This window comes from Peromyscus californicus, unplaced genomic scaffold, assembly GCF_007827085.1.
Source record: "Peromyscus californicus insignis strain IS unplaced genomic scaffold, ASM782708v3 Scaffold_13__1_contigs__length_99412109, whole genome shotgun sequence".
NCBI classification, from domain to species: domain Eukaryota; kingdom Metazoa; phylum Chordata; class Mammalia; order Rodentia; family Cricetidae; genus Peromyscus; species Peromyscus californicus.
Window position 1 is genome coordinate 25,275,444 of NW_026294424.1, and position 22,773 is coordinate 25,298,216.

General features: G+C 41.4%; 1 protein-coding gene across 4 annotated transcripts in view; it reads right to left on the reverse strand.

Annotated features, from left to right (window-relative positions):
• The window catches only part of Wdpcp (WD repeat containing planar cell polarity effector), a 303,350-nt gene that overhangs the window by 174,025 nt on the left and 106,552 nt on the right, over positions 1–22,773 (reverse strand). Inside the window, exon 2 of one of the 4 annotated variants that reach the window (XM_052734726.1) lies at positions 22,186–22,327. The exons of the other annotated variants lie outside the window; for them this stretch is intronic. Within the exon in view, the coding sequence (XP_052590686.1) occupies positions 22,186–22,215 (30 nt within the window). The 5' untranslated portion in view covers positions 22,216–22,327. The remainder of the gene's footprint in view (positions 1–22,185; positions 22,328–22,773) is intronic. 4 annotated transcript variants of the gene reach the window in all.

A 22,773-nucleotide genomic window follows, 5' to 3' on the forward strand; every position in this document is an offset into this window, starting at 1 on the left:
ATCATGGCCACATTTAAACACAGAAACAGTTAAACTCTCTTTAAAATTTAATGGAAAGGGAGAGAGGTCTAAAGTCTGAGCCCAGGAGTTCCTAGTGTTCATTGGGCTAGATGTGGGACACCAAGGGAGCTTCTTTTCTGAAGCTTCTTCAGCCAGAAAAAGAGACAATACTGTGTATTCCATAGGATGAGGATTGAATAACCCTTTTTTTCCCTTAAAGATTGAGTCAAGCTTCTTAGTGAAAAGAGGTTTGGGTACCTATTAAAATCAAGGTGTGCCCACCATTTTTGATCTCTAAGTGTCCTGTGACTAAAGTCATCCCTAATATCCCTAATATCAACTTTTGGGAATATGAAGATACAAATTAATTAATAAGCTAATTAGTGCATTTTATAAGAGCCTGTTAGGGAACATAGATTTTACAAATACTAGTGTCAAAGGAAATCCTGGATGTGGTACAGGAGATAACTGGTAGATGAAAAAAAAAAGTCTGAAACTCAGGGGAAAAGTTTCTATTTGAAACAAAAGCATCACTCACACCTTTGTCTGTCTCACCAAAATGGCCGTATTTTAGTCCTCCAAGATGGAGAGAGCCCTGGTGTGACTTGGTAGGACAAGAAGAAAAAAGCATTCTAAGGTTCTGTTCCATGGCAAGGTGTAAGAATGTTCTGGAAACTTAAAAAAACGAGACAGAGAGGGCAGTCCAAGTAGCAAAGGAGGCTTCTGAAAGCAACTGAGGGGAGACAAGCCCCATTCCCAACTCTAGCCCAATCTGAACAGCTTGCAGCTGGAGACACTAAGGCAGTGTCGAGTCTTTCCTCTTCAGACAGGACACATCTTTTTTACCCTGCTCTGCTGCCTTTATCATTTCCTCTCTTGTTGTCTTCAATAAGCTCAGGGTTTTTCTTTAAGAAACTCAGAAATGATTCTAAAGTTGTTCAGGTGGCTATTCAAATTGGTTTCATTTAACCATGGCAGTCTAAACTGAATACCTAACTGAAAGTAGAAAAGTACTTAAGGAAAAAAATATTATATCCGATGGTAGTATTAATCAAAGCATAAGTAACAAAACACTGACTTTAATTTATTCAACAGGTCAAAACCCATGTGAGTGCCTCCTGTATACACAGGTATACAAGAGGTATACAAATGGAGACAGGATGGTAGACAAGGCAGCATAAATTGATTATATCTGTACAGAATACAGATTATCTTAGAGGAAAATGGAGGCTTGAGTAAGGACACGTAGCTGACTGAAAGATGTGGATTACAACCCATAAAGAAAACAAATACATGGCTGGAGAGACAGTTAAGGAGGTAGATATTCTCACTGTGTGAGCATGAAGTCTGGGTTCAGATCCCCAGGACCCACACAGAAACCAGGTGTGACAGTGCATCTGGACTCAAGAATTAACTAACTGGTTCAAGTAATTGTGCATGAACTACTTCATACTATTGACCCAAACAATTCCACTGAATTCAGTATTCTTACTGGGTGAGGGCACTGCCCTAAATCCTTGTGATTACTATCACATCTGAGTAAATATGAAAAGGTAAGGTAGACAGGGTCAATATGAAAAATCAACAATTGTTGATAGGTATCTATGATGGTCAGGCATCCAAAACAGACCACATGAGTGCAGAGGCCTATAGAGACAACTGTGCCAAGCACTACAACCCAAAGGGCAATACTCAGAGTAAACTCTGGGGACAAGAGCATCACAACGATACCTACTGCAGTCCACTCAGAGGAAATCTACAATGAAGACTAGGGTCACTGATAATTTATCAGACAGCCTGTAGGATGTGTTTTCTGCAATCTATTCTTCATTCAGCAAACATTAAGTATACAGAGAAACCATGACTAAGATTAATCCACTGAAGCACAAAAACAAAGGTGAATTGGCTAAGGCAGTGATTCTCAACCTTCCTAATGCTGTGACCCTTTAATACAGTTCCTCATGCTGTGGTGACCCCCCAACCATAAAATTATTTCATTGCTACTTCATAACTATAATTTTGCTACTGTTATAAATTGTAATGTAAATATCTGATATGCAGGATATCTGATATGTGACCCCAGAGGAGTCACAACCCATAGGTTGAGAACCACTGAGATAAGATGAGGGTAAAACAGTTGAGTCATTATACAGAATTACTTCAGGACAACAAACAATAGGAAATAAGTCTTCTTCTGGATAGAGAAGTGTTAACATTAAGTTTTCCCAAAGACCTGTGTCTATTGTCCAACATATGGAATAAATTCATGTCAAGAGATGTATCTTTCTGTTTTATCTACTTAAATTTAAGAAATCTCATTTTATTTATTCTTACTATAAAAGAGAAGACACTACACTTTAACCCTATGTATTTACAAAAATAAGAAAACTGATCATTCCTAGAACACATTTAGGTGGTCAAATTCACAAAGAGAATAAATTAAGGTAGTTTTTATATTGCCAGTTTTTTTAATCTAAAGGGATAGAAAATGCATAGTAAGATATATATATAGCACTTGGGCATATTTTATCATTTATAGAAACCTTTGTATATATTATAAAGAACAACAAATGCTAGTGTATCTCATGTTCAGAACAAGCATGCAACTTAGGGAGAATACAATATGGCTAATTCTCTAATCCCAACCAGATGAGTAAAGCCACTAACTAAAGATCTTATAATTAGTGGAAAGCAGAGACAAGACAGATCCATTGTTAACAGTTCTATATCCCTGTGCTACCAAAGAGGCATGCTCAGTCATATCCTCAATGCCTACTTTTCAGTTAACCTCTATGCAATATCTCATGTGGTTTGGTTTTCTTCACTCTAAGCCAATGATTTTCAATTAGGGGTGATTTGGGACACCAGCCAGCTATATCTGCTGATACTGTAGTGACTACCTGTCTTAGGGTTACTACTGCTGTGATGAAACACTATGACCAAAGAAACTTGGGGAGGAAAGGGTTTATTCAACTTATGTTTTCACATCACAGTTCATCATCAAAGGAAGTCAGGACAGGTACTCAAGCAGGGAAGGGACCCAGAGGCAGGAGCTGAGGCAAAAGCTATAGAGGAATGCTGCCTTCAGGCTTGCTCCTCATGGTCTGCTCAGCCTGATTTCTTATAGAACCCAGGACCACCAGCTCAGAGATGGCACCACCCACAATGGGCTAGGCCCTCCCCCATCAAACACTATTAAGAAAATGCCCTACTGCCTACAACTGCCCTACTGCCTACTGAGGCTTCCTCTTCTCTATGACTCCAGCTTGTGTCAAGTTGACATAAAACTGGCCAATACACTGCCTCTCTCTATATTAATCACAGAGCCTTACCTGCAAACAGTGCCTGTAAATGAGATGCTGTGGAAGCCAAGGTTTTTCTGTCACCATCAAGCAGATTTAGCAGCTCCTTAAATACTAATCAACATTTCTCTCACATAAAGAAAGATGGTAAGCTGCTCTCTGTCATGAACAAAGTCCTGATCAGATGTGTCAAATGGAGTTGTGGGCAGTGCACAGCACAGACCTAGAGCCTGTAGAAATCTGCTTCATGTTTCCCTCACAAGGTTCGGTGCTATGATGACTAATGCCAGCTGTTAAGACAGAAAGAACCTCAAGGCAAATCATCGAGTTACTGTGGCGTGTGATAGAAATATCCTGTTAGGACACCTCTGCTTTCACTCTAATTCTTTGCACAACAATCAGTCTTCTTATCTATAATTTAGGCTCTTGAGTAATTCATCCATCAGGCAGGAATGCCCCAAGCAAATAAGCAATGTCTACGATGCCAGATATATCTCAGACTGTAAACTGATAAATTGCCATTGCAGTTAATAATAAATCAATTGCTCCTGAGTTTGGCTATTGTGAATGTTGTCAGTACACGAAAATAAATAAAGATAACATAAGAGATAGATAAGTTTAATTAATCAGAATATTTCTGCCACATCCAGGATACATTGCAGGAGTGGGAATACAATTTCTAAAGTTACAGATCTATACAAGCAGCACCATTTCATTTTACACTGGGGAAAAACAAGTGGGACAGATGCACATGTAACACACTCAAGTAGTACAACACCAAAGCATGTCAGAAAGAACACCCAAAACTGTTGGTCGTAGATGTCACAGAGAGGAAACTGGGTGCTGGATGGCAAGAAATAAATTTAAGCTCTTGCTTTGGGGATTTTAAAAAATGATTTTTAAAAGACTTTGGGGCATTATTATTTTTCTATAAAATTTTCCTAAAATAAACAAGAAGTTCCTAAAGTACATCCTCACAGATATGCTTCCTATGTTGTGGTCATAAAGAGACAGTGGGAGTGTGCTTCTGGAGAATAAGAATATTGAAAATCCTCGGACCCGTGTTCACTAAAAGGGTCAAGTAGAACTGAAAACTGAGTTATTCTCTGCCATCTATTTTAATAGACTTTAACACAATCTGTTTTCCATGAGAGGACCTTGATTATTCATCTATATCTAATTGCCTTATTTACTAAAAAGACCACCACCAACAAAAGTATAACCAAGCAAAGGATTATTAAGCACCTGTAAAAAATAAGGAGGTACTCTACAAGCATTGGAAATGGGGGTTTCACTATTCAACCTAGGATTCTCCTGACAGCAAGAGACTCCTAGGTGTCATCTACTTCTTGACTGAGGATAGTTACTGTGACTATCTTATTTACAAGAATATTTTATGATAAATGTAATTATGGAAGTCTGGAGAGATGGCTCAGTGCAGAAAGTGCTCGCCAAGCAAGCATGAGGACCAGTGTTCAGCTCTCCTGTACCCTCCTAAAAGCTCGGCAGGCTTACCAGCCCATTTATAGTCCTAGTGCCTAGAAGACAGAGAGAGGGGCTCCCCAGGGCAAGGTGGTTGGTATTCTAGCAGAATCTGCAAGCTCAGGGAGAGCCCTGCCTCTGTGAATAAAGAGTGTCCAAGGAAGACACTAAAGTCAACCTCTGGCCTCTACATGCACACACACACAGACACACACACACACACACAGACACACACACACACACACAGAATACACATATACTCATACATTTACAATGCATATGTATACATGCAAGTCAAATAAAGACAGACAGGAGCAACTGCTTTCATTCCACAATCATTTGGTAAGCAGGCTGTCTACTAGCTTAATAGTTATCTTTATTTTTCAAACTATAAAACTAAGAGGCAGAAATCAGAACTTAGACAAGGTAGTGAATATATTTTCTCTATCAGTTACATTGTCATATAAAATTGCTGAGTTCCAGAGCTGGAGTGATGGCTTATCACTTAAGAGAACTTGAGGCTTTTACAGAGGATCTGGGTTCAGTTCCCAGCACCTACATAGTGGCTTACAATTGCCTGCAATTCCAGTTCCAGAGGTTCTAAATGCCCTCTTCTGGTCTCTGAGAGAACCAGGTAAACATGTGGTACATAAGCATACATGTAGGAAAACACTCATACACATAAAATCAAAATGAATCTTTTCTTAAAAAAAAATTGCTGAGGACTAGAGTGACAGCCCCATGGTTAAGAACACTGACTTCTCTTACAGAGGACATGAATTTGGTTCCCAGCACCTTCAAGTGGCTCACAACCATCTGTACCTCCAATTCCAGGGGATCTGATGCATTCTTCTGGCCTCTGTGCGTTCCTGCATGCACATGATATACAAAACCCCACATAAGTACACACATATGCATAAAAATAAATAAATAATTAGAAATTAAATTGCTGAGTTCCTATACTCCACCTTAAATAGTTCACACATGTGTTTCTGGCTAATGCAATTCAACCTGGGCATTAGTAAAAAAAAATGTGCAAAGTAGCACACGCTTTTACTTCTTAAAAGAAAGAAAGAAAAGAAAGAAAAGAAAGAAAGAAAGAAAGAAAGAAAGAAAGAAAGAAAGAAAGAAAGAAAGAAAGAAAGAAAGAAATCAAGCCAAAATGACAATACCAAAAATCAGTATAAACATCCAAATATAATGGATTGAAAGTGTTCTGATGAAGTAATACAGAAGTATAACTTTAACGCTCCCTCCCCCAAAAAATGTGGGAAATGTTTTGTGTTTACTTTACTTTTCAAAACATGGGAAGCAACAGCACATGAACTATTCTGTGCCTTATACATGAACTTAGCCTTATACATACTTGTTACTAACAGTAACAATTAATGAGAAAAATCATAGTCTTGAACCTGTTTATTGTATAAGAATTCTCAATGCTTTTGAACCACTGTTAAATGCGAAGGCCAAGAAGGAGACAGAAGTTGTAAGCTTCTTTGGCAAAGTTTTAAACTGAGAATAATTAATAAAATAAAAGAAAGAACTGTTTATAGAGAAAGAAGGAAATGTCACTTGATAAAGATACATTATTGTGAAAAACAAAAATTTTGTGCCATAATCACATTCCAAAAAATGGATTCATATTTTACTATATTCCCAAGTTTAATTAATGTATCAGTTGATTATCACAGTTCATTAAACATTGGACTAAATTGCCAATTTATACAATTTTTTTTCTATTTTTTTATGAAAAGAAATGACATTTTCCTCCCCAAGGAATACAAGTTAGCTATATAAAAGCCAGTCTAGCTAAACACTCCTCAGACAAAACGCTCCATGTGGGAAAACACAAACACTCTCTCTCTCTCTCTTGTTTTGTATGTGTGTGTACATATTTGTGGCGGGTGAGGGTGGGTATGTGTACCTATATGTGTGTCTATACATGGAGGCCAGAAGCCAATGATGGTGTCCTCCTCAATTACATTCTACCTTATTTTTAAAAATGTTTATATTATTTATTAATAGAAAAGGGGGAGGAAATATGAATATATTTGTGTCATGGTACACATGTGTAGGTTAGGTCAGAAGGCAGCTTGTAGGGTTCATTCTTTCTCTTCTATTATGTGGGATTCAGGAATTGAACTGAAGTCATCAGGCTTGGCAGCAAGACCTCTAATTCCCTGAGCTATCACATGAGTCTTCCACCTTATCTTTTGAGACAGGTTCTCACTGAATCTAAAGCCCACCAATCTGGCTAGACTGATTGGCCAGCAAGCCCTAATGGTCTTCTGTCTCCACCTCCCCAGTGCTGGGATTATAAGCAGCTATGACAGCACCCAGTTATTTCACATGGGTGCTGGTGATGAAACTCAGGTTTTGTCTTTGTACAACAAGCACTCACTGAATAAACCATTTCTTCAGCTCCTACATATTTTTTTATTTTAATACAAGCTTTTGTAAGTGTATCACACAAATTATGTCATCCTATGATTACTCTCAAACATGTTGTTACGACTCTCTAGCAAAGTGAATGCAAGTTTACTCTTGAAACCTGGCTTCCAGGGCACACTTGCCATCTCTTTGGCTACTTCATGTCAGTGTCCCTTCATCCCGTCCCCTTTTCCCCATCCACTCAATCTTTAAGCTTTGGTGAACCCCAAGGCTCTAAACATAGGCACTCCTTGGTCACCCCCAGTTTCCTAGCTTTACTACTATCTGTGCAGTAGCATTAAATCTCAAAGTTCCCCCAAATCACAACACAATGATCTATTTGACTTCCATACTTGGTTACCTGATGGGAAATTCAAACAGAGCATGTCCAAAACCCTTCCTGATAGTTCCCTCAAAAACCCTGCTCCATTATTTTCCATCTCAGTAAACAGTAACTAGACTCTCCCAGATGCTTGGAAATTTCTTCAACAACCTCCCGTTTGGCTCCATCACAAAATGTGGATGCCCCAACACTGAAAATATATACAAGATCTGGCCATTTCCCACCACTCCACTACTGCCACCCAGTCACGACCACATCAAGCTGCGCTCTGGACGATGATGATGGGCTAGAAGTGGAGACTGACCTGCTTCCAACCTCATTCCCTGCATCTGTTCCCATCACAAGAGCTGGAGTGATCCATCTAAGAAATAAACCAGATAACATCCCTCTTCTGCTCAAAACCTTTCAAGAGTTTGCCTTCTGGGAGTAAGGGCCAGGGCCTTCCAGTGTCCAAGAAAGTCTGACACAATACTGCCTCATTTCCTCTTTCTTCAGCCCTTGCCCAGTCCACTCCCTTCATTCCTTGGTATTTTCTTGTTGTTTTTGTCATTTTTCAAAACAGGGTCTCACTATGTAGCCCTGGCTGTCCTGAAACTCTCCCTGTAGATCAGGCTGGCCTAGAACCCATAAAAATATGCCTGCCTCTGCCTCCCGAGTGCTGGGATCAAAGGTGTGCGCCACCACACCAATATCTTTGGTATTTTCTAAACATGCCAAGTGTAACCCCACTGTCTTGTGCCTAGAACCTTCTTCCTTTTCTGTAGCTTGCTCCCCGACTTCATTTATCGCATTCTCTTAGCATATCCTAGGCCATCAAATATTAGGACACTGTGCTCCTACCAGTCAGACCTTCATTCTTGCTTTATTTTGCTCCAACAGTTTTATCTTCTGATATAAAATATTTTATTTGTTTATTTTTTCTCGAATGTCTTCCCTGTCACACATAAGCAGAACAAGGACATTTGATTGTCTTTGTCCCTTTTGTTCATTGCTATTCTCAGCAGCTCACAGAGTGGCTGCGGCCTCTTCTGCCAACATGTCTCAGATTCAGTCCAAAAGAGGCAAAGAGAAGAGGTGAAATATTACATCCTAGGTGAGTCTGTCCCTTTAATACATTTTCTTGGAAAACATACCAAGCTTCATCTCACCAAAGCCAGAAGTGTTTTATATACCCAACTCTAACTGTAAGAACACAGAAGCTGGGGTTTTTCATTGCTTCTGTGGCTACACTAACATCAGGCTCTGTTAATAAAGAGTAACACTATAAGAGAAACAACTAGCAATGTCTTTAATGTCTTATTTCTTGATTTAGCTCCATTATTATGAATAGAACCTAGTTTCTCTTATGTCTTTGGGTTATAACTTTTAATTCTCTTACATGAGGTTACAGGGAGACAGGGGTACCTCCCTTTATTTATCCCCACCTTATTGCCTTGAGAGAGGGTCCCTTACTGAACCAGAAGCTTGACATTTCAGCTATGCTGACAGGTTAGGAGCATCATGGATTTACATTGCCCTCCCCTGAGCCCCAACACTGGGGTTACAAGAATGCACAACCATGCTTGCCTTTTTACATGAGTGCTGGGGATTTGAGCTCAGGGCCTCATGCTTGTACAGCAAATGCTCTGACCCACAGGGCCATCTCCCCAGCCCCTGCTTCATCCCTTTCACCTGTACGAATCCTTATTTCTCAGATCTCATGAATTCTAGCTATGTCATTGACTTGGGGCAGCCTATCTCTCAGTTACTTCCTTTGAAAACTGCATGGCAGGGAAACCATTTTGAGAGGTAAGAAGTCTGAAAGTGCTGTTTAAGTTACAATTCAGAATTCTATTTATGGAATAGAAGAGTGTTTTTGGACTCTTCTATTGGTGTATTGGAACCAAGCACAATAAAGAGTTGAAATGAGGCAGCTACCTGGAAATGGAATTCTAGTCACTGAAGCACTGAGTACTTTCGAACTGGAGATTCTGAGAGGATGGCAGATCAGAAACAGCTTCTATAAAACTAAGACTCTGGGTAAAAGAAAGTCAAGACAAAAAATGACCCATAGAGAGATATGGAAAATAACTACAGAAAGAAGAAACAGGTCTAAGTGGGATTTTTTTCCATAAAGAAGCCGGGTTTATACAAAGACACAGGGGGTGTGCATACAGCCCAATCTACCAGGAAAGTGCTCTGACTTGCTCCCAACACCAAGCACATGGAGAGAACCTAGGAGAGAGAACTCACCCTGCTGCTATAAACCTAAATCAGCAGCTGAACTCAACAAGCAGCAGACACACACTAGAAAAGGGGTGGGAAATCTGAAGTCAAAAGATCTCACAATCCACCCACACCCCTGCCTGGAGAACAAGCCATAGGACCACAAAAAAGCAAGGCAAGTTCAGCAGAGGACAGCACCTTTGCAACTCATGGGGACAGCAAGGAGAGCTAGAAGACCTTTGTTGGGGAATATTATTTTAAAGTGTGTTGCATTTTTCCTGCTGCTTTTATTAACAATTCAAAGATGTGTTTGATTAAATAAAATTAACCTGAAAGCAGGAGGCTGAGTCAGCAAGTAGCTGACAGGAAGTGGTAAGGAAGAACCAAACAAACATAGCAAAGCCTAGTACATTCAGTTGAGGCAGGTCCGAGGCCCTCCCCCCTGCATCAGGTTGAGCAAGACTTCCCACTATAGGTAATGGGCTCCAAAAAGCCAGCTCATGCACCAGGGATAGATCCTGACCCCACTGCCAGGGGCCCCGTAAACAGACCAAGCTACACAACTGTCTCGATTATGCAGAGGGCCTAGTACAGTCCTATGCAGGCTCCACAGCTGTCGGTCTATAGTTCCTGAGTTCCCATGAGCTTGGTTCAGTTGTCTCTGTAGCTTTCCCCAACACGATCTTAACCCCCACCTTGCTCATATAATCCCTCTTCCCTCTCTTCAACTGGACTCCCGGAGCTCGGCCTAGTGCTTGGCTGTGGATCTCCTTATCTGCTTCTATCAGTTACTGGATGAAGGCTCTATGATGACAGTTAGGGTATTCACCAATCTGATTACAGGGGAAGGCCAGTTCAGGCATCCTCTCCACTATTGCTAATAGTCTAAGCTGGGGTTATCCTGGTAGATTCCTGGGAATTTCCCTAGCACCAGGTTTCTCTCTAACCCCATAATGGCTCCCTCTATCAAGATATCTCTTTCATTGCTCTCCCACTCTGTCCCTCCCTCAGCTCAACTATCCCATTCCCTTATGTTCTCATCCCCCATCCTTCCCCCTTTCTTACCCCCGCCCCCCAGCACTCAGTTTACTCATGGAGAACTCATCTATTTCCCCTTCCCAGGACAATCCATGTGTCCTTCTTAGAGTCCTCCTTGTTAGCTAGCTTCTCTGGAGCTGTGGGTTGCAGTCTGGTTATCCTTTGCTTTACATCTAGTATCCACTTATGAGTGAGTACATACCATGTTTGTCTTTCTGAGTCTAGGTTAACTCACTCAGATGATATTTTCTAGTTCCATCCATTTGCCTGCAAATTTCATGATGTTATTGGTTTTTATAGCTGAGTAATACTCCATTGTGTATGTGTACCACATTTTCTTTATCCATTCTTCAGTTTAGGGACATCTAGGTTGTTTCCAGGTTCTGGTTATGAATAATGCTGCTATGAACACAGTTGAACAAGTTTTCTTGTGGTATGATTGAGCATGCCTTGGGTATATACCCAAGAGTGGTATCATTGGGTCTTGAGGTAGATTGATTCCCAATTTTCTGAGAAGTCACCATACTGATTTCCAAAGTAGCTGTACAAGTTTGTGCTCCCACCAACAGTGGAGGAGTGTTCCCCATAGCAAGGGTTTTTTTAAGTGGGGATTGAGAAAAGGACACTGGGTTTTTTGGAAGATGCCAGCCAGCAAAGGGAGAAGGTTAGCTACTAGTTATTCAGCCTCTCTGGGTGAGCAGAATTTCACCTAAACCATTGAATCATGAGTTCTTTAGGTTTAGATAAAATTTCCCTTAGTAGCTTTGAAAGAGTCAGTGCCTGAGGGAACAGAATCCCCTCAGGCTGCGGCTCTTATAGCCAAACTGCTGTTGCAATCTCTGACTAGGATAGCCTTTGCTTAAGGGGCAGGCAGCCACTGTAGATAATAAAAAACTGATAACAATTGGCACCCAATGGGTGGTAGGACCACACAGAAGGAGGAGTCACACTAGCCAGCTCTGTTGCATCTGTTGTCTGGACTTCTCCACACTAGCAGTCAGCTGCCACTTGCCCAGAGAAGTCAACAGAATGGTGAAAATTTGGGAAATCCTTTTGGAGAGGAGGAGAGAGTTAAATAATATTTGTAGAGAAAGGGGGCTGGCTAAAGAAACCCACCCTGACCCTGGAGCCCAGAACTAGGGAAAGATGGCTCAGATAAGGCCAGTGAAAGAAACACAGTTTGGCTCAAATCAGAGCCATCTCTGCCCCTGGCCAACTGATTTGTGAAAACAACTGATTACAGAGCAGGACAGTAGAATCCTGGCCCTAGGGCCCAGGACCAAGGGAAAAAACACAGCCTGGGTTTGGGACTTGAGCCAGAGAAATGGACACTTTATCCCCAAACCCAGAACCAAGGAAATATGCTCTGACTCTGAAACCAGTACCAAAGATACACTCTTGGTCCCTAGAATCAGTGAAAGAAGCATGCCCTGGCCTTAGAGGTAGTGTCAAAAAGCCAAGAAAGGCCAGTGAAAGTTTGGCCCTGAAATGGGGGCCATCTCTGTCCCTAGCCCACAAAACTGGCCAATCCCTGGGTAGAAAAAAAAAACTAACCAATCACAGGTTGACTCCGCCCCTGGGACATCCTATATAAACCGCCCTGCCTCGTCAGTTGTAAGCTGTTCTCTCCACCCTGATAGAGGCAGCTACTCTCCTGGACTCCTCCTTCTTTCTCAAAAAAGTTCTGGGTGTGAAGACCTTCATTCACTGGTGCACAGAAGAACGTTCCTGAGATGTCCCATAGTGGACTAAACAAGGGAGCGCTAAACAGAAGAACCTTGCTGAGATGTCCCTCAGTGGACAGAGCAAGGAGGAGCTGAACAGAAGATCCTTGCTGAGATGTCCCTCAGTGGACAGAGCAAGGAGGAGCTGAAAAGTAACACTTTTCTCTGGAGCCAGAGGAGATTGCTACAGTTTTGCAATTTCTTAGGTGGAGAAGCAGAGTTCTACTAGGAAGCCCCCTTAACTGGGGGCTGTGCAAAGCTTTGCTGCAGTGGCTCTCCAGGAGAGAAGCAGTATTGCTATATTCCAAGTTCCAGTTCCTGGCCTGACTTTCCCAAGAAGTCAGAAAAACTTCCCCTCCAGGGTTGGGCTGTGTCTTTGCAGTTCCAGCCATCAGAGCTGTGCTAAACAGCTCCAGATGTCCAGGACACCTCCAGGGCAGAGCTGCTCTGAGCAGCTTGAGGTATCCAGGATACCTGGCCCTCCAGGGTTGGACTGCCTCTTTGCAGCTCTAGCCATCAGAGCTGTCCTAAGCAGCTCCAGGTGTCTGGGATACCTCCAGGGCAGAGCTGTTCTGAGCAGCTCCAGGTGTCCAGGATACCTCGCCCTCCAGGGTTGGGCTGCCTATTTGCAGTTCCAGCCACCAGAGCCATCCTAAAGAGCTCACAGTGTTGTCTGACTCCCAGGTAGTCAGGACACCTCTCCCAAGAGTTGCAAAACTCACACTTTGGTACCAAAACCTGGGACCAAACCCACAGAGTTGCAACAAATTTACTTACAATATTGAAAAGAGATTTTTCTTTTCTACATTAAGAATGGGAAATAACAATGCAGGGTGCTAGGGCTCTCTATACTGCTACCTTAGAAGGCTAGAAGTTAGAATCAGAATATGGGAAGATTAATGATTTAACTGACACTGATATAATACAGATAATACATACTATCAGTATGGTAGTTAATATCTTATCAATAATAATTTTGGTAGTTTTTTGTGCTAAATATGACAGGTGGATTAATAGGATGCAGGTCTTGGAAATATATATATATATTTAAGAAAAGAAAAATGCTCAGATACGGACAGAAGAGAAACAAGAGAGGAAGGAGGAGGACTCCAGGGGCCAGCCACCTGACTACACAGCCAGACATGGAGTAAGAAGGAAAGAAAAGGTAGACAGAAATAGAGAAAGGTAAAAGTCCAGAGGCAAAAGGTAGATGGGCTAATTTAAGAAAAGTTGGCTAGAAATAAGCCAAGCTAAGGCCGTGTATTTATAATTAAGAATCTGCCTCCATGTGTGATTTATTTGGGAGCTGGGTGGTGGGCCCCCAAAAGTGCAAAAAATCCCAACAACAACCTTAAAGGTGAAAGACTGGAAACTCATCATACCTCTACCCATGCTATTACCCTTTACAGCAAGGGATCAAACCAAACCCCTGGAAGAACATGGCAGAACATAGAGTATGGTGCAGCATCCTGATGCAATCTTCAGAATCCAAGTAGCACAGACTGGAGAAAGCATAGTGTGCTGAGAGTCTAATTCCAAGAGACTCTCAACACACATTCAGGCCATACAGGAAGTTGGTGATGGAATTTAACACATTATCCTGACACACAGAATTGTTCGTGTTAAACTGTTCATGTGAGTGTGGACAAAGGACAGGAAACTAGAAAGCATAGAAGGATTTTTGTTTTTAAGAAGAGGCCCTAAGGAAGAGGGTGCAGAAGGTAACAGAGCACCTGTGGTATCAAGTGAAAGGGACTCAGCATGTGAGTGCAGTGATAGGAGCAGTTATGGGGAAGTGGATCAACTAAAACTAAGTATGTATGAAAATACCATGATACCTTATATGTTAATTTAAAGATAAAGATGTGAAGAACAGGCTCACACAAGTACCTCAGGTGCACAGAACTTGTGGCTGATAACACCCTTAACCTTCACATGTGTGTTGACAAAGGACTAGGGCACATGGTAGCAGGTGGGGTTGATCCTGTCTCAACCCCTGCAGCTTATTCTCAGTGTATAATAAAATGTAGATTTCCATGAAAAGTTAGAAAGGTGTATTTTCCAGTTCTTGGAAATTTTCTCTTTTTTACCCAGTTCCAATCATTAGTTGGGTAGTAAACCTTTTTGGTTAATTTTCATTCCTGCTGCCAGGTATGATTCATAATTAAAGGCTTCTTTCATTCTGTCCTACAGCATGATATTTCAACTTTACTTTTGATACATCTATTAATTTCTCTATGCTGTCCCATGTGTTTTATTTGCTTCTCTATTGCAGATTGAGTCTAGGGTCTTGTATGTGCAAGGCAAGCACTTTCCCACTAAGCTATGCTTCCAGCCATATATTTTCATATTCTTCATTTGTAAGAATTTCTTTTTCTCCTGATTATTTTTATTTATATTTATTTTTACTTTTATTTATGTGTAATTGTGTATGTGTCTATCTATGTGAGTGTCTCTCATATGTATCCATGGAGGCCAGAAGAAGGTTATGGGTCCCCTGGAGCTGGAGTTACAGGCAGTTGTGAGCCACCTGACTTGGGTTCTAGGAACCAAACTCAGGTCCTCCAAAAGAACAGCAAGTGTTCTTAACCACTGAGCCATCTCCCCAAATCCTAACTATTCTTTGTTGTTGTTTTTTAAAAAAATCCGAATTCTATTATTATTTCAATGATATAATCACATCTCTTATCTCCATGGGTATTAACTTTAATTTTGTAAATTTAGTTCTATTAATTGCATGCCACCAATTCTTTGTTTTCTGTGTTTTAGTCTCAGACTTAAAGTCTTCATATTTACAGACAGATTTTTTTTTATTTGTATGGTGATCTCTATCTGGCTATATTTACAAGTGATAAGAAGGGGGGTTTGGGCCGGGCGGTGGTGGCACACGCCTTTAATCCCAGCACTCGGGAGGCAGAGCCAGGCGGATCTCTGTGAGTTCGAGGCCAGCCTGGGCTACCAAGTGAGTTCCAGGACAGGCGCAAAGCTACACAGAGAAACCCTGTCTTGAAAAACCTAAAAAAAAAAAAAAAAAAAAAAGAAGGGGGGTTTGCATGGATAGACTTAATCAATTGAGCTTTACTGTAAAAATATTGCTTAGCACATCTCCTTTTTAGAGAAAACTACCAAATGTCAGTATTGATACATTTGGGTTTGGGGAATGCAAGCCATTTTTGCCCCAGACAATGGCCAATAAACAAATAAAATGCAAGCATAACCTCAGTGGCTAGACATGGGCAGGTTAAGGCAAGTCTCACCGTTCTGGATGCACCACAATCCTCTCATTTTTAGCCTAGCCCCTACAGTGATCTGAAGGAAACTGCCCCCATAGGCTCCTCAGTTGGAAGAACTGTTTGGGAAGAAGTAAGAGGTGTGGCCTTGTTGGAGGTATGTCACTGAGGATGGGCTTCTAAGTTTCAAAAGCCCATGCCATTCTCAGTTAGCTTTCTCTGTCTCTCTGCCTTGTGGCTGTTGTCTCAGCACCTCAGTGTTCAGCTACTGCCCCGTGCCATGCCTGCAGGCCTGCTGCGACAATTCCCATCCATGATAGTCATGGGTTCTACTACCCTTTGGAATCATGACCGCCAAATTAAATTCTTTCTTTTATATGCTGTCTTGGTCATACTGTTTTTGTCATGGCAATGAGTAACTAAGACACCCCTTCACTTTTTTCTATCACATTCAAAGATGTAACATCCAGAAATGGTTTGGTTTCCTACATATAGGAAATTCATTTATCTCATTCGCTCATTACACAGCTTTCAACATATTCTCTTATTTTCTGTTTTACACTGTTGCATCCTGGATGCCTTAAAAATCTATACCTTTTTGGCTTTCTATAACATCAAATGTTTATCTCCTAATGATATATTCTGTTACAGCAATGATTTCAGCAAAGCTTCTGGCTTGTAAAGTCATGTCCTATACAGCCACTTCGTTTTTAAAGCTAGTGGGTATCTCTCATTATCACAGCCATCTTCTTTTCTTTGTTCTCTTAAGTTATAGCTTTTTAAAGATTTTACTATAATTTAGTGAAAGTTTAAGAGAACATGAGAATAATGACACAGTTTTAGTCACGTATGTTTAATTGGGAGACCAATGTGTGTTCCATGTCTCACTATGACTGAGGGTATGTTTACATGAATATTTTTCTATATTTATGCTCTACCAAAAAGGAGTGTGGTGTATACATCAACTAAAGACAGAAGCTGTAAAGCTACAATGCCTTAGCTAATTGTATAGTTGTATATATATACTAATTGTATAATTACCATATATCTCTTGTTTCCTCATTGGTAAAATGGAAATAATAATAAAAACAGCGGCACATGCCAGCAGTCCAGCCCATGGTGAGGTTGAGGCACATGGACTCCAGACCAGCCTGGGCTACATAGTTAAGATTCCATTACAAAATTAAAGATCTGTCTTTATCTGGGGAGATAATCAGGAGAATTAAATGGAAAAATACATAGGCAGGCACAATCCTGGTAACAACTCTAACTCATTAGTTCATTATGGGGTTCATGTGTTTATTTTATGATATAAAAAGGAATGTACAGGGATATATATATGTATGTATATATATAATCTATTACTATAATCTTAAATATTATGCATTAAAATATTTATACCTTATGATGTATATATGATATATAATAAATTGAATATTTATATACATTTATACCAAAGGGAAAACATCAAATAATGAAAAATTGGCAATAACAATTCATTGGATTAGATGATTTATGTCCCCTGGGTTTTCCAAATAGTCTGACTTAAAAATGTCTGTTTTTTTTTCTAATTAAGCTAGCTAACAAGGAGGACCCAGAGAGGGACACATGGATCACCCTAGGAAGGGGGAATAGATGAGATCTCCATGAGTAAACTGGGGGTGAGGGGTGAGCAATGGAGGGTAGGGGATGAGGTGATGAGAATATAAGGGAACAGGATGGTTGAGCTGGGACATGGATGGAGTGGGAGAGCAATGAAAGAGATACTGTGATAGAGGGAGACATCATGGGGATAGGAAGAAACCGGGTGCTGGGGAAGTTCCCAGGAATCCATAAGCATGACCCCAGCTTAGACTACTAGCAATAGTGGAGAGAGTGCCTGAACTGGCTTACCCAGTAGTCAGATAGGTGTGTACCCTAACTGTCATCATAGAGCCTTCATCCAGTAACTGATGGAAGCAGATGTAGAGATCCACAGTCAAATACTAGGCAGAGCTCCAGGAGTATAGTTGAAGAGAGAAGAGGGAGTCTATGAGCAAGTGCACCAAGATCATCATGAGAGACAGAGACAACCAAACCAAACTAGTGAGAACTCATGAAATTTAGACCAACACCTGTGGAGCCTCCACGAGACTGGACTAGACCCTCTGCATAAGACAGTTGTGTAGCTTGATCTGCTTAAGGGGCCCCCTGGCAGTAGGATCAGAATCCGTCCCTGGTGCATGAGCTGGCTTTTTGGAACCCACTACCTATGATTGGACACCTCACACATCCTTGAGGCAGGGGGAGGGGCTTGGACCTGCCTCACCTGAATATACCAGGCTCTACTGACTTCCCATGGGAGGCCTTGCCTTCTTGTAGGAGGGAATGGGGGTGTGCTGTTGGTGGGGGAAGAGGGTGAGGCTGGAGGGGTGGGAGGAGGAAAGAGGGGGATCTGTGACTGGTATAAAAAATGAGTTAAAAAAAATTCTTAATTTAAAAAAAGATAATAAATACTACTTTTTAAGTGAGAGAATGGTAAAGTATTAAGCTGTTACATACTGGCTAAGTTTCACTGGCCCTGAGTGCTCCTAGATTGTAATACTCATTTGTTTATCTTAACAGGAAGCCAGGCCAACCCTACAGCAGTCTTAGTATGGCTTAAAAGTAACCAATAATCATATGTACACCACACAGAAATTTTAAAGAAGCATTCAAATATATATATTAAAAACAGCATCTATGGAGAAATCTTTTTGGAAAGGCCTTCTAAAGTGTCTGAGAGTTTCTTACTGCTGACACTCTCTCCTCGGCAGGAACCTTCCTTTTCCTCACCTAAGTTACACCCTTCCTTCAAAGTCCAAGTGAGTCTAGTATCCTTTATAAAGTCGTAGCTAGCAATTTTAATCAGCAGCAACCCCTGAACTCCAGATATTATATCAAAAATGTAATACCCAATCTCATATTATTCTTTAATTTTTTGATTCTTTAATCATTAGTTTTCTTTTTCAAATATATGTGACATTCCTGTGACCCACACTAGTCTAGGTTCAGAAACAAAGTGACTGTGGAGTGCTCAGCCCTAAAGGACATCTATTCACACCTCCTCTCAAGGTTCAGCCCTAAAGGACATCTATTCACACTCTCCTCTCAAGGCTCAGTCCTAAAGGACATCTATTCACACCCTCCTCTCAAGGCTCAGCCCTAAAGGACATCTATTCACACCCTCCACTCAAGATTCAGTCCTAAAGGACATCTATTCACACCCTCCACTAAAGGCCCAGCCCTAAAGGACATCTATTCACACTCTCCTCTCAAGGATCAGCCCTAAAGGACATCTATTCACACCCTCCACTCAAGGCCCAGCCCTAAAGAACATCTATTCACACCCTCCTTTCAAGGCTCAGGGATCACTGAGGAACAGCCAGTGGCAGAAGATGACTGCAGTGAAGCAGTGTTTTCTCTTTGCAGAGGCACTGCACACAGAACACACAATGGCGGTGACTTCATGCAGAAGGTCTGTGAAAGATGAAGCTAGACAAAACCCCAGCATGGATGGGGGAGGGGCCACAAAGCCCCAACCCAGTAGAAGAGCTCTTGGCAACTGAAGGCTGATAGAAGAGGGGAGTCAGTTTCCTCTAGTGTGTGGCCCCTGAGAGGACACCCATGCTCCAGGTGACAGCCCTACAGTCAAGCACACACTGGTAGCACTAAGTGGACCCATTAGGATTTAAAAAACAAACAAAAAACAGTATGCGAAATTGGATGGGAAAAGTGATAGAGGAGGCAGGAGATAAGTTGATAGGTTTGACCAAAACACACTATTTGCATGAATGAAATTCTAAAACGATGAAAAACTCATGCAGTGTTTTCAGGAGCCACTAATAACAAAAGATGAGTTTATTGTTGAGTACTCGCAAACACCCACTAGAAGCTTAATCACAACACTGAGCTTTAGATCAGCAGCCATCAAACCAGATATGGTCCTTTCATCTGTCTTTCAGGCCCTCTGACTTCTACCCACTTTGATTTCTACAAACAAACTTTCCCACAGTTCCTCACTATCCTGACTCTGTTTCTCCCTCTTTGGCTGCTAGGTTTTTCTCCCTTATCCACTAAATAGACATTCCTTGGTTCTTAATTTTTTCCTATGGTATCTACTATCCCTCATAAGGTACAAATTGAATAGTTTTAACTCAAGCCTTTGGCTGTTTCCTCAAAAAAAAATTCAAATCCAACCCTCCACTCCAGTTCCATGTCTCCAATGATACCATGACTTGATGACCTCTGGTAAAACATGGGCAAACTAAAATTTTTACATGTCATTCTAAATTTCCCCACTGGCTATCAAAACTTTCTTTAGCTTAGTCTTATTGTACATATCCTTTGAAATTATTTTACTCCTTCTGGTTAACTTGTTATCTTATAACCCATTGCCAGGCTAATCCTTCTATAAGACTAAGTTTAATATGGCACCTCTCTGATACAAAGTATTTACAGTGTTACAGGACACAGTATCAATATCTCATTGTAATATTCAACGTCTCTATTTAAAGCAGCATCAAGGCGCCTTTCAGATCAATTATTCTATTCTTCAAACCACTTGTCCCCAAATGGGCCCACTTCCTCACTGTTATGTAGATACCGCCGCCCCCACTTATCCCCTCTGTCTCTCCAGGTTTACCACTTTTATATTCCCTTTTAGGTCTGGTAAAATTTTAACTTCTCTATAATCTGTTAATCATTTCAGATTATACTGATGTTTGTACCATCTCCGGCTCCTACTGAGGTTTACAATGCAGCACTCATTAGTCTCGGTGACTTAACATGTCTTCTTCCTTTCCACCTAAAGCATAGTACCTCCTACCAAGGTGGCAGGCAGTGAAGATGGTATGCTGGATTGTGCATAAATAAAATGCTAATCCTGATACTGATAACACCATGGCTTGTATTTTACTATTTTATGTAGAAATCAACTTGATTTTATATATAATAAAAAGAAATACTAAGCTTACCCACATATAAGTCTAGCTACCACCCCTCATCCAAGATGCCTCTCTTTAAAGCAAACGGAGACCATCATAGAAAACCACAACCGGGCACAATGATCAACAGATTGAAGGAGCCCAGCCCCAACAGATACATCTGTATCATAGCTCCTGCACCTGTGACTCAGGGAACATTGCAGAAAAGGAGGTAGAATGATTCTGACAGCCAGAATACCAGGAAGTTTGCTTGGAAAACAGTCTCTCCTAGATGGCTGCATAAAAACAAGACTGGCATGACAATAATACCAATGGACAAGTTAATGTGGAAAGGGGAAAAGCTCACAGGGTCCCACCCTTGGGCAATGAATGACACTGGAAAAAGGGAAATTAGCCTTTCATAGAGACAAGCTGCCATATTGGCTGTCCAATGCAAAGTAGTCAGCTCTCAAAACATATACACACTAACAACAAAAAAGGACTCAGCAGATTCTATTTATATATTTGTATACACACACATATGTATGTATGTAACAATGATAATCAAAGAAAAAGAGGCTCTCAACTTGAAAGTGGGGTGGGAAGAGTCTGAGGGTGGTGGGAGGCCAAGAGGGAGAAAAGGGAGGATGGAAAGTGATGCAATTATATTTTAATTAAAAAAACATGTATTTTTTAATTTTATTTTATAATTTAATTTAATTTTACATATCAGCCATGGATTCCCTTGTTCTCCCCCCGCCCCGCCTTCCCCCCAGCCCAACCCCCATTCCCATCTCCTCCATGGCAAAGACTCCCTTGAGGATTGAGTTCAACTTGGTAGATTCAGTCCAGGCAGGTCCAGTCCCCTCCTCCCAGGCTGAGCCAAGTGTCCCTGTATAAGTCCAAGGTTCCAAACAGCCAACTCATGCACTGAGGACAGGTCCTGGTCCCACTGCCTGGATGCCTCCAAACAGATCATCAACTGTCTCACTTATCCGGAGGGCCTGATCCAGTTTGGGGCTCCTCAGCTATTGGTTCATAGTTTATGTGTTTGCATTCGTTTGGCTATTTGTCCCTGTGCTTTTTCCAATCTTGGTCTCAACAATTCTCGCTCATACAAACCCCCCTCTTTCTCGCCAATTGGACTCCTGGAACTCCACCTGGGGCCTAGCCATGGATCTCTGCATCCGGTTCCCTCAGTCATTGGATGGGGTTTCTAGCACGACAATTACGGTGTTTGGCCATCCCATCACCAGAGTAGGTCAGTTCGGGCTGTCTCTCAACCATTGCCAGCAGTCTGTTGTTGGGGTATCTTTGTGGATTTCTGTGGGCCTCTCTAGCACTTTGCTTCTTCCTATTCTCATGTGGTCTTCATTTACCATGGTCTCCTATTCCTTGTTCTCCCTCTCTGTTGTTGATCCAGCTGGGATCTCCCACTCCCCCAAGCTCTCTTTCCCTCGACCCTTGCCTTTCATTACCCCCACTCACGTCCAGGTTGTTCATGTAGATCTCATCCATTTCTCTGTCACTGGGCGATCCCTGTGTCTTTCTTCGGGTCCTGATTTCTAGGTAGCCTCCCTGGAGTTGTGAGTAGCAGTCCAGTCATCTTTGTTTTACATCTAGTATCCTCCTATGAGTGAGTACTCAAGAAATTAGACATCAAAATGCCCAACAGTCCAATTAAGAAATGGGCTATAGAACTAAATAGAGAATTCTCAACAGAGGAAACTCAAATGGCTGAAAGACATTTAAGGAATTGTTCAACATCCCTAATCATCAGGGAAATGCAAATCAAAACAACTCTGAGATACCACCTTATGCCTGTCAGAATGGTTAAGATCAAAAACACTGAAGACAGCTTATGCTGGAGAGGATGTGGAACTAGGGGAACTCTCCTCCACTGCTGGTGGGAATGAAAGCTTGTACAACCACTCTGGAAATCAATATGGTGCTTTCTTAGAAAATTGGGAATCAATCTCCCCCAAGATCTAGCTATACCACTCTTGGGCATATACCCAAGGAATGCTCAATCATACCACAAGGGCACTTGCTCAGCTATGTTCATATCAGCATTGT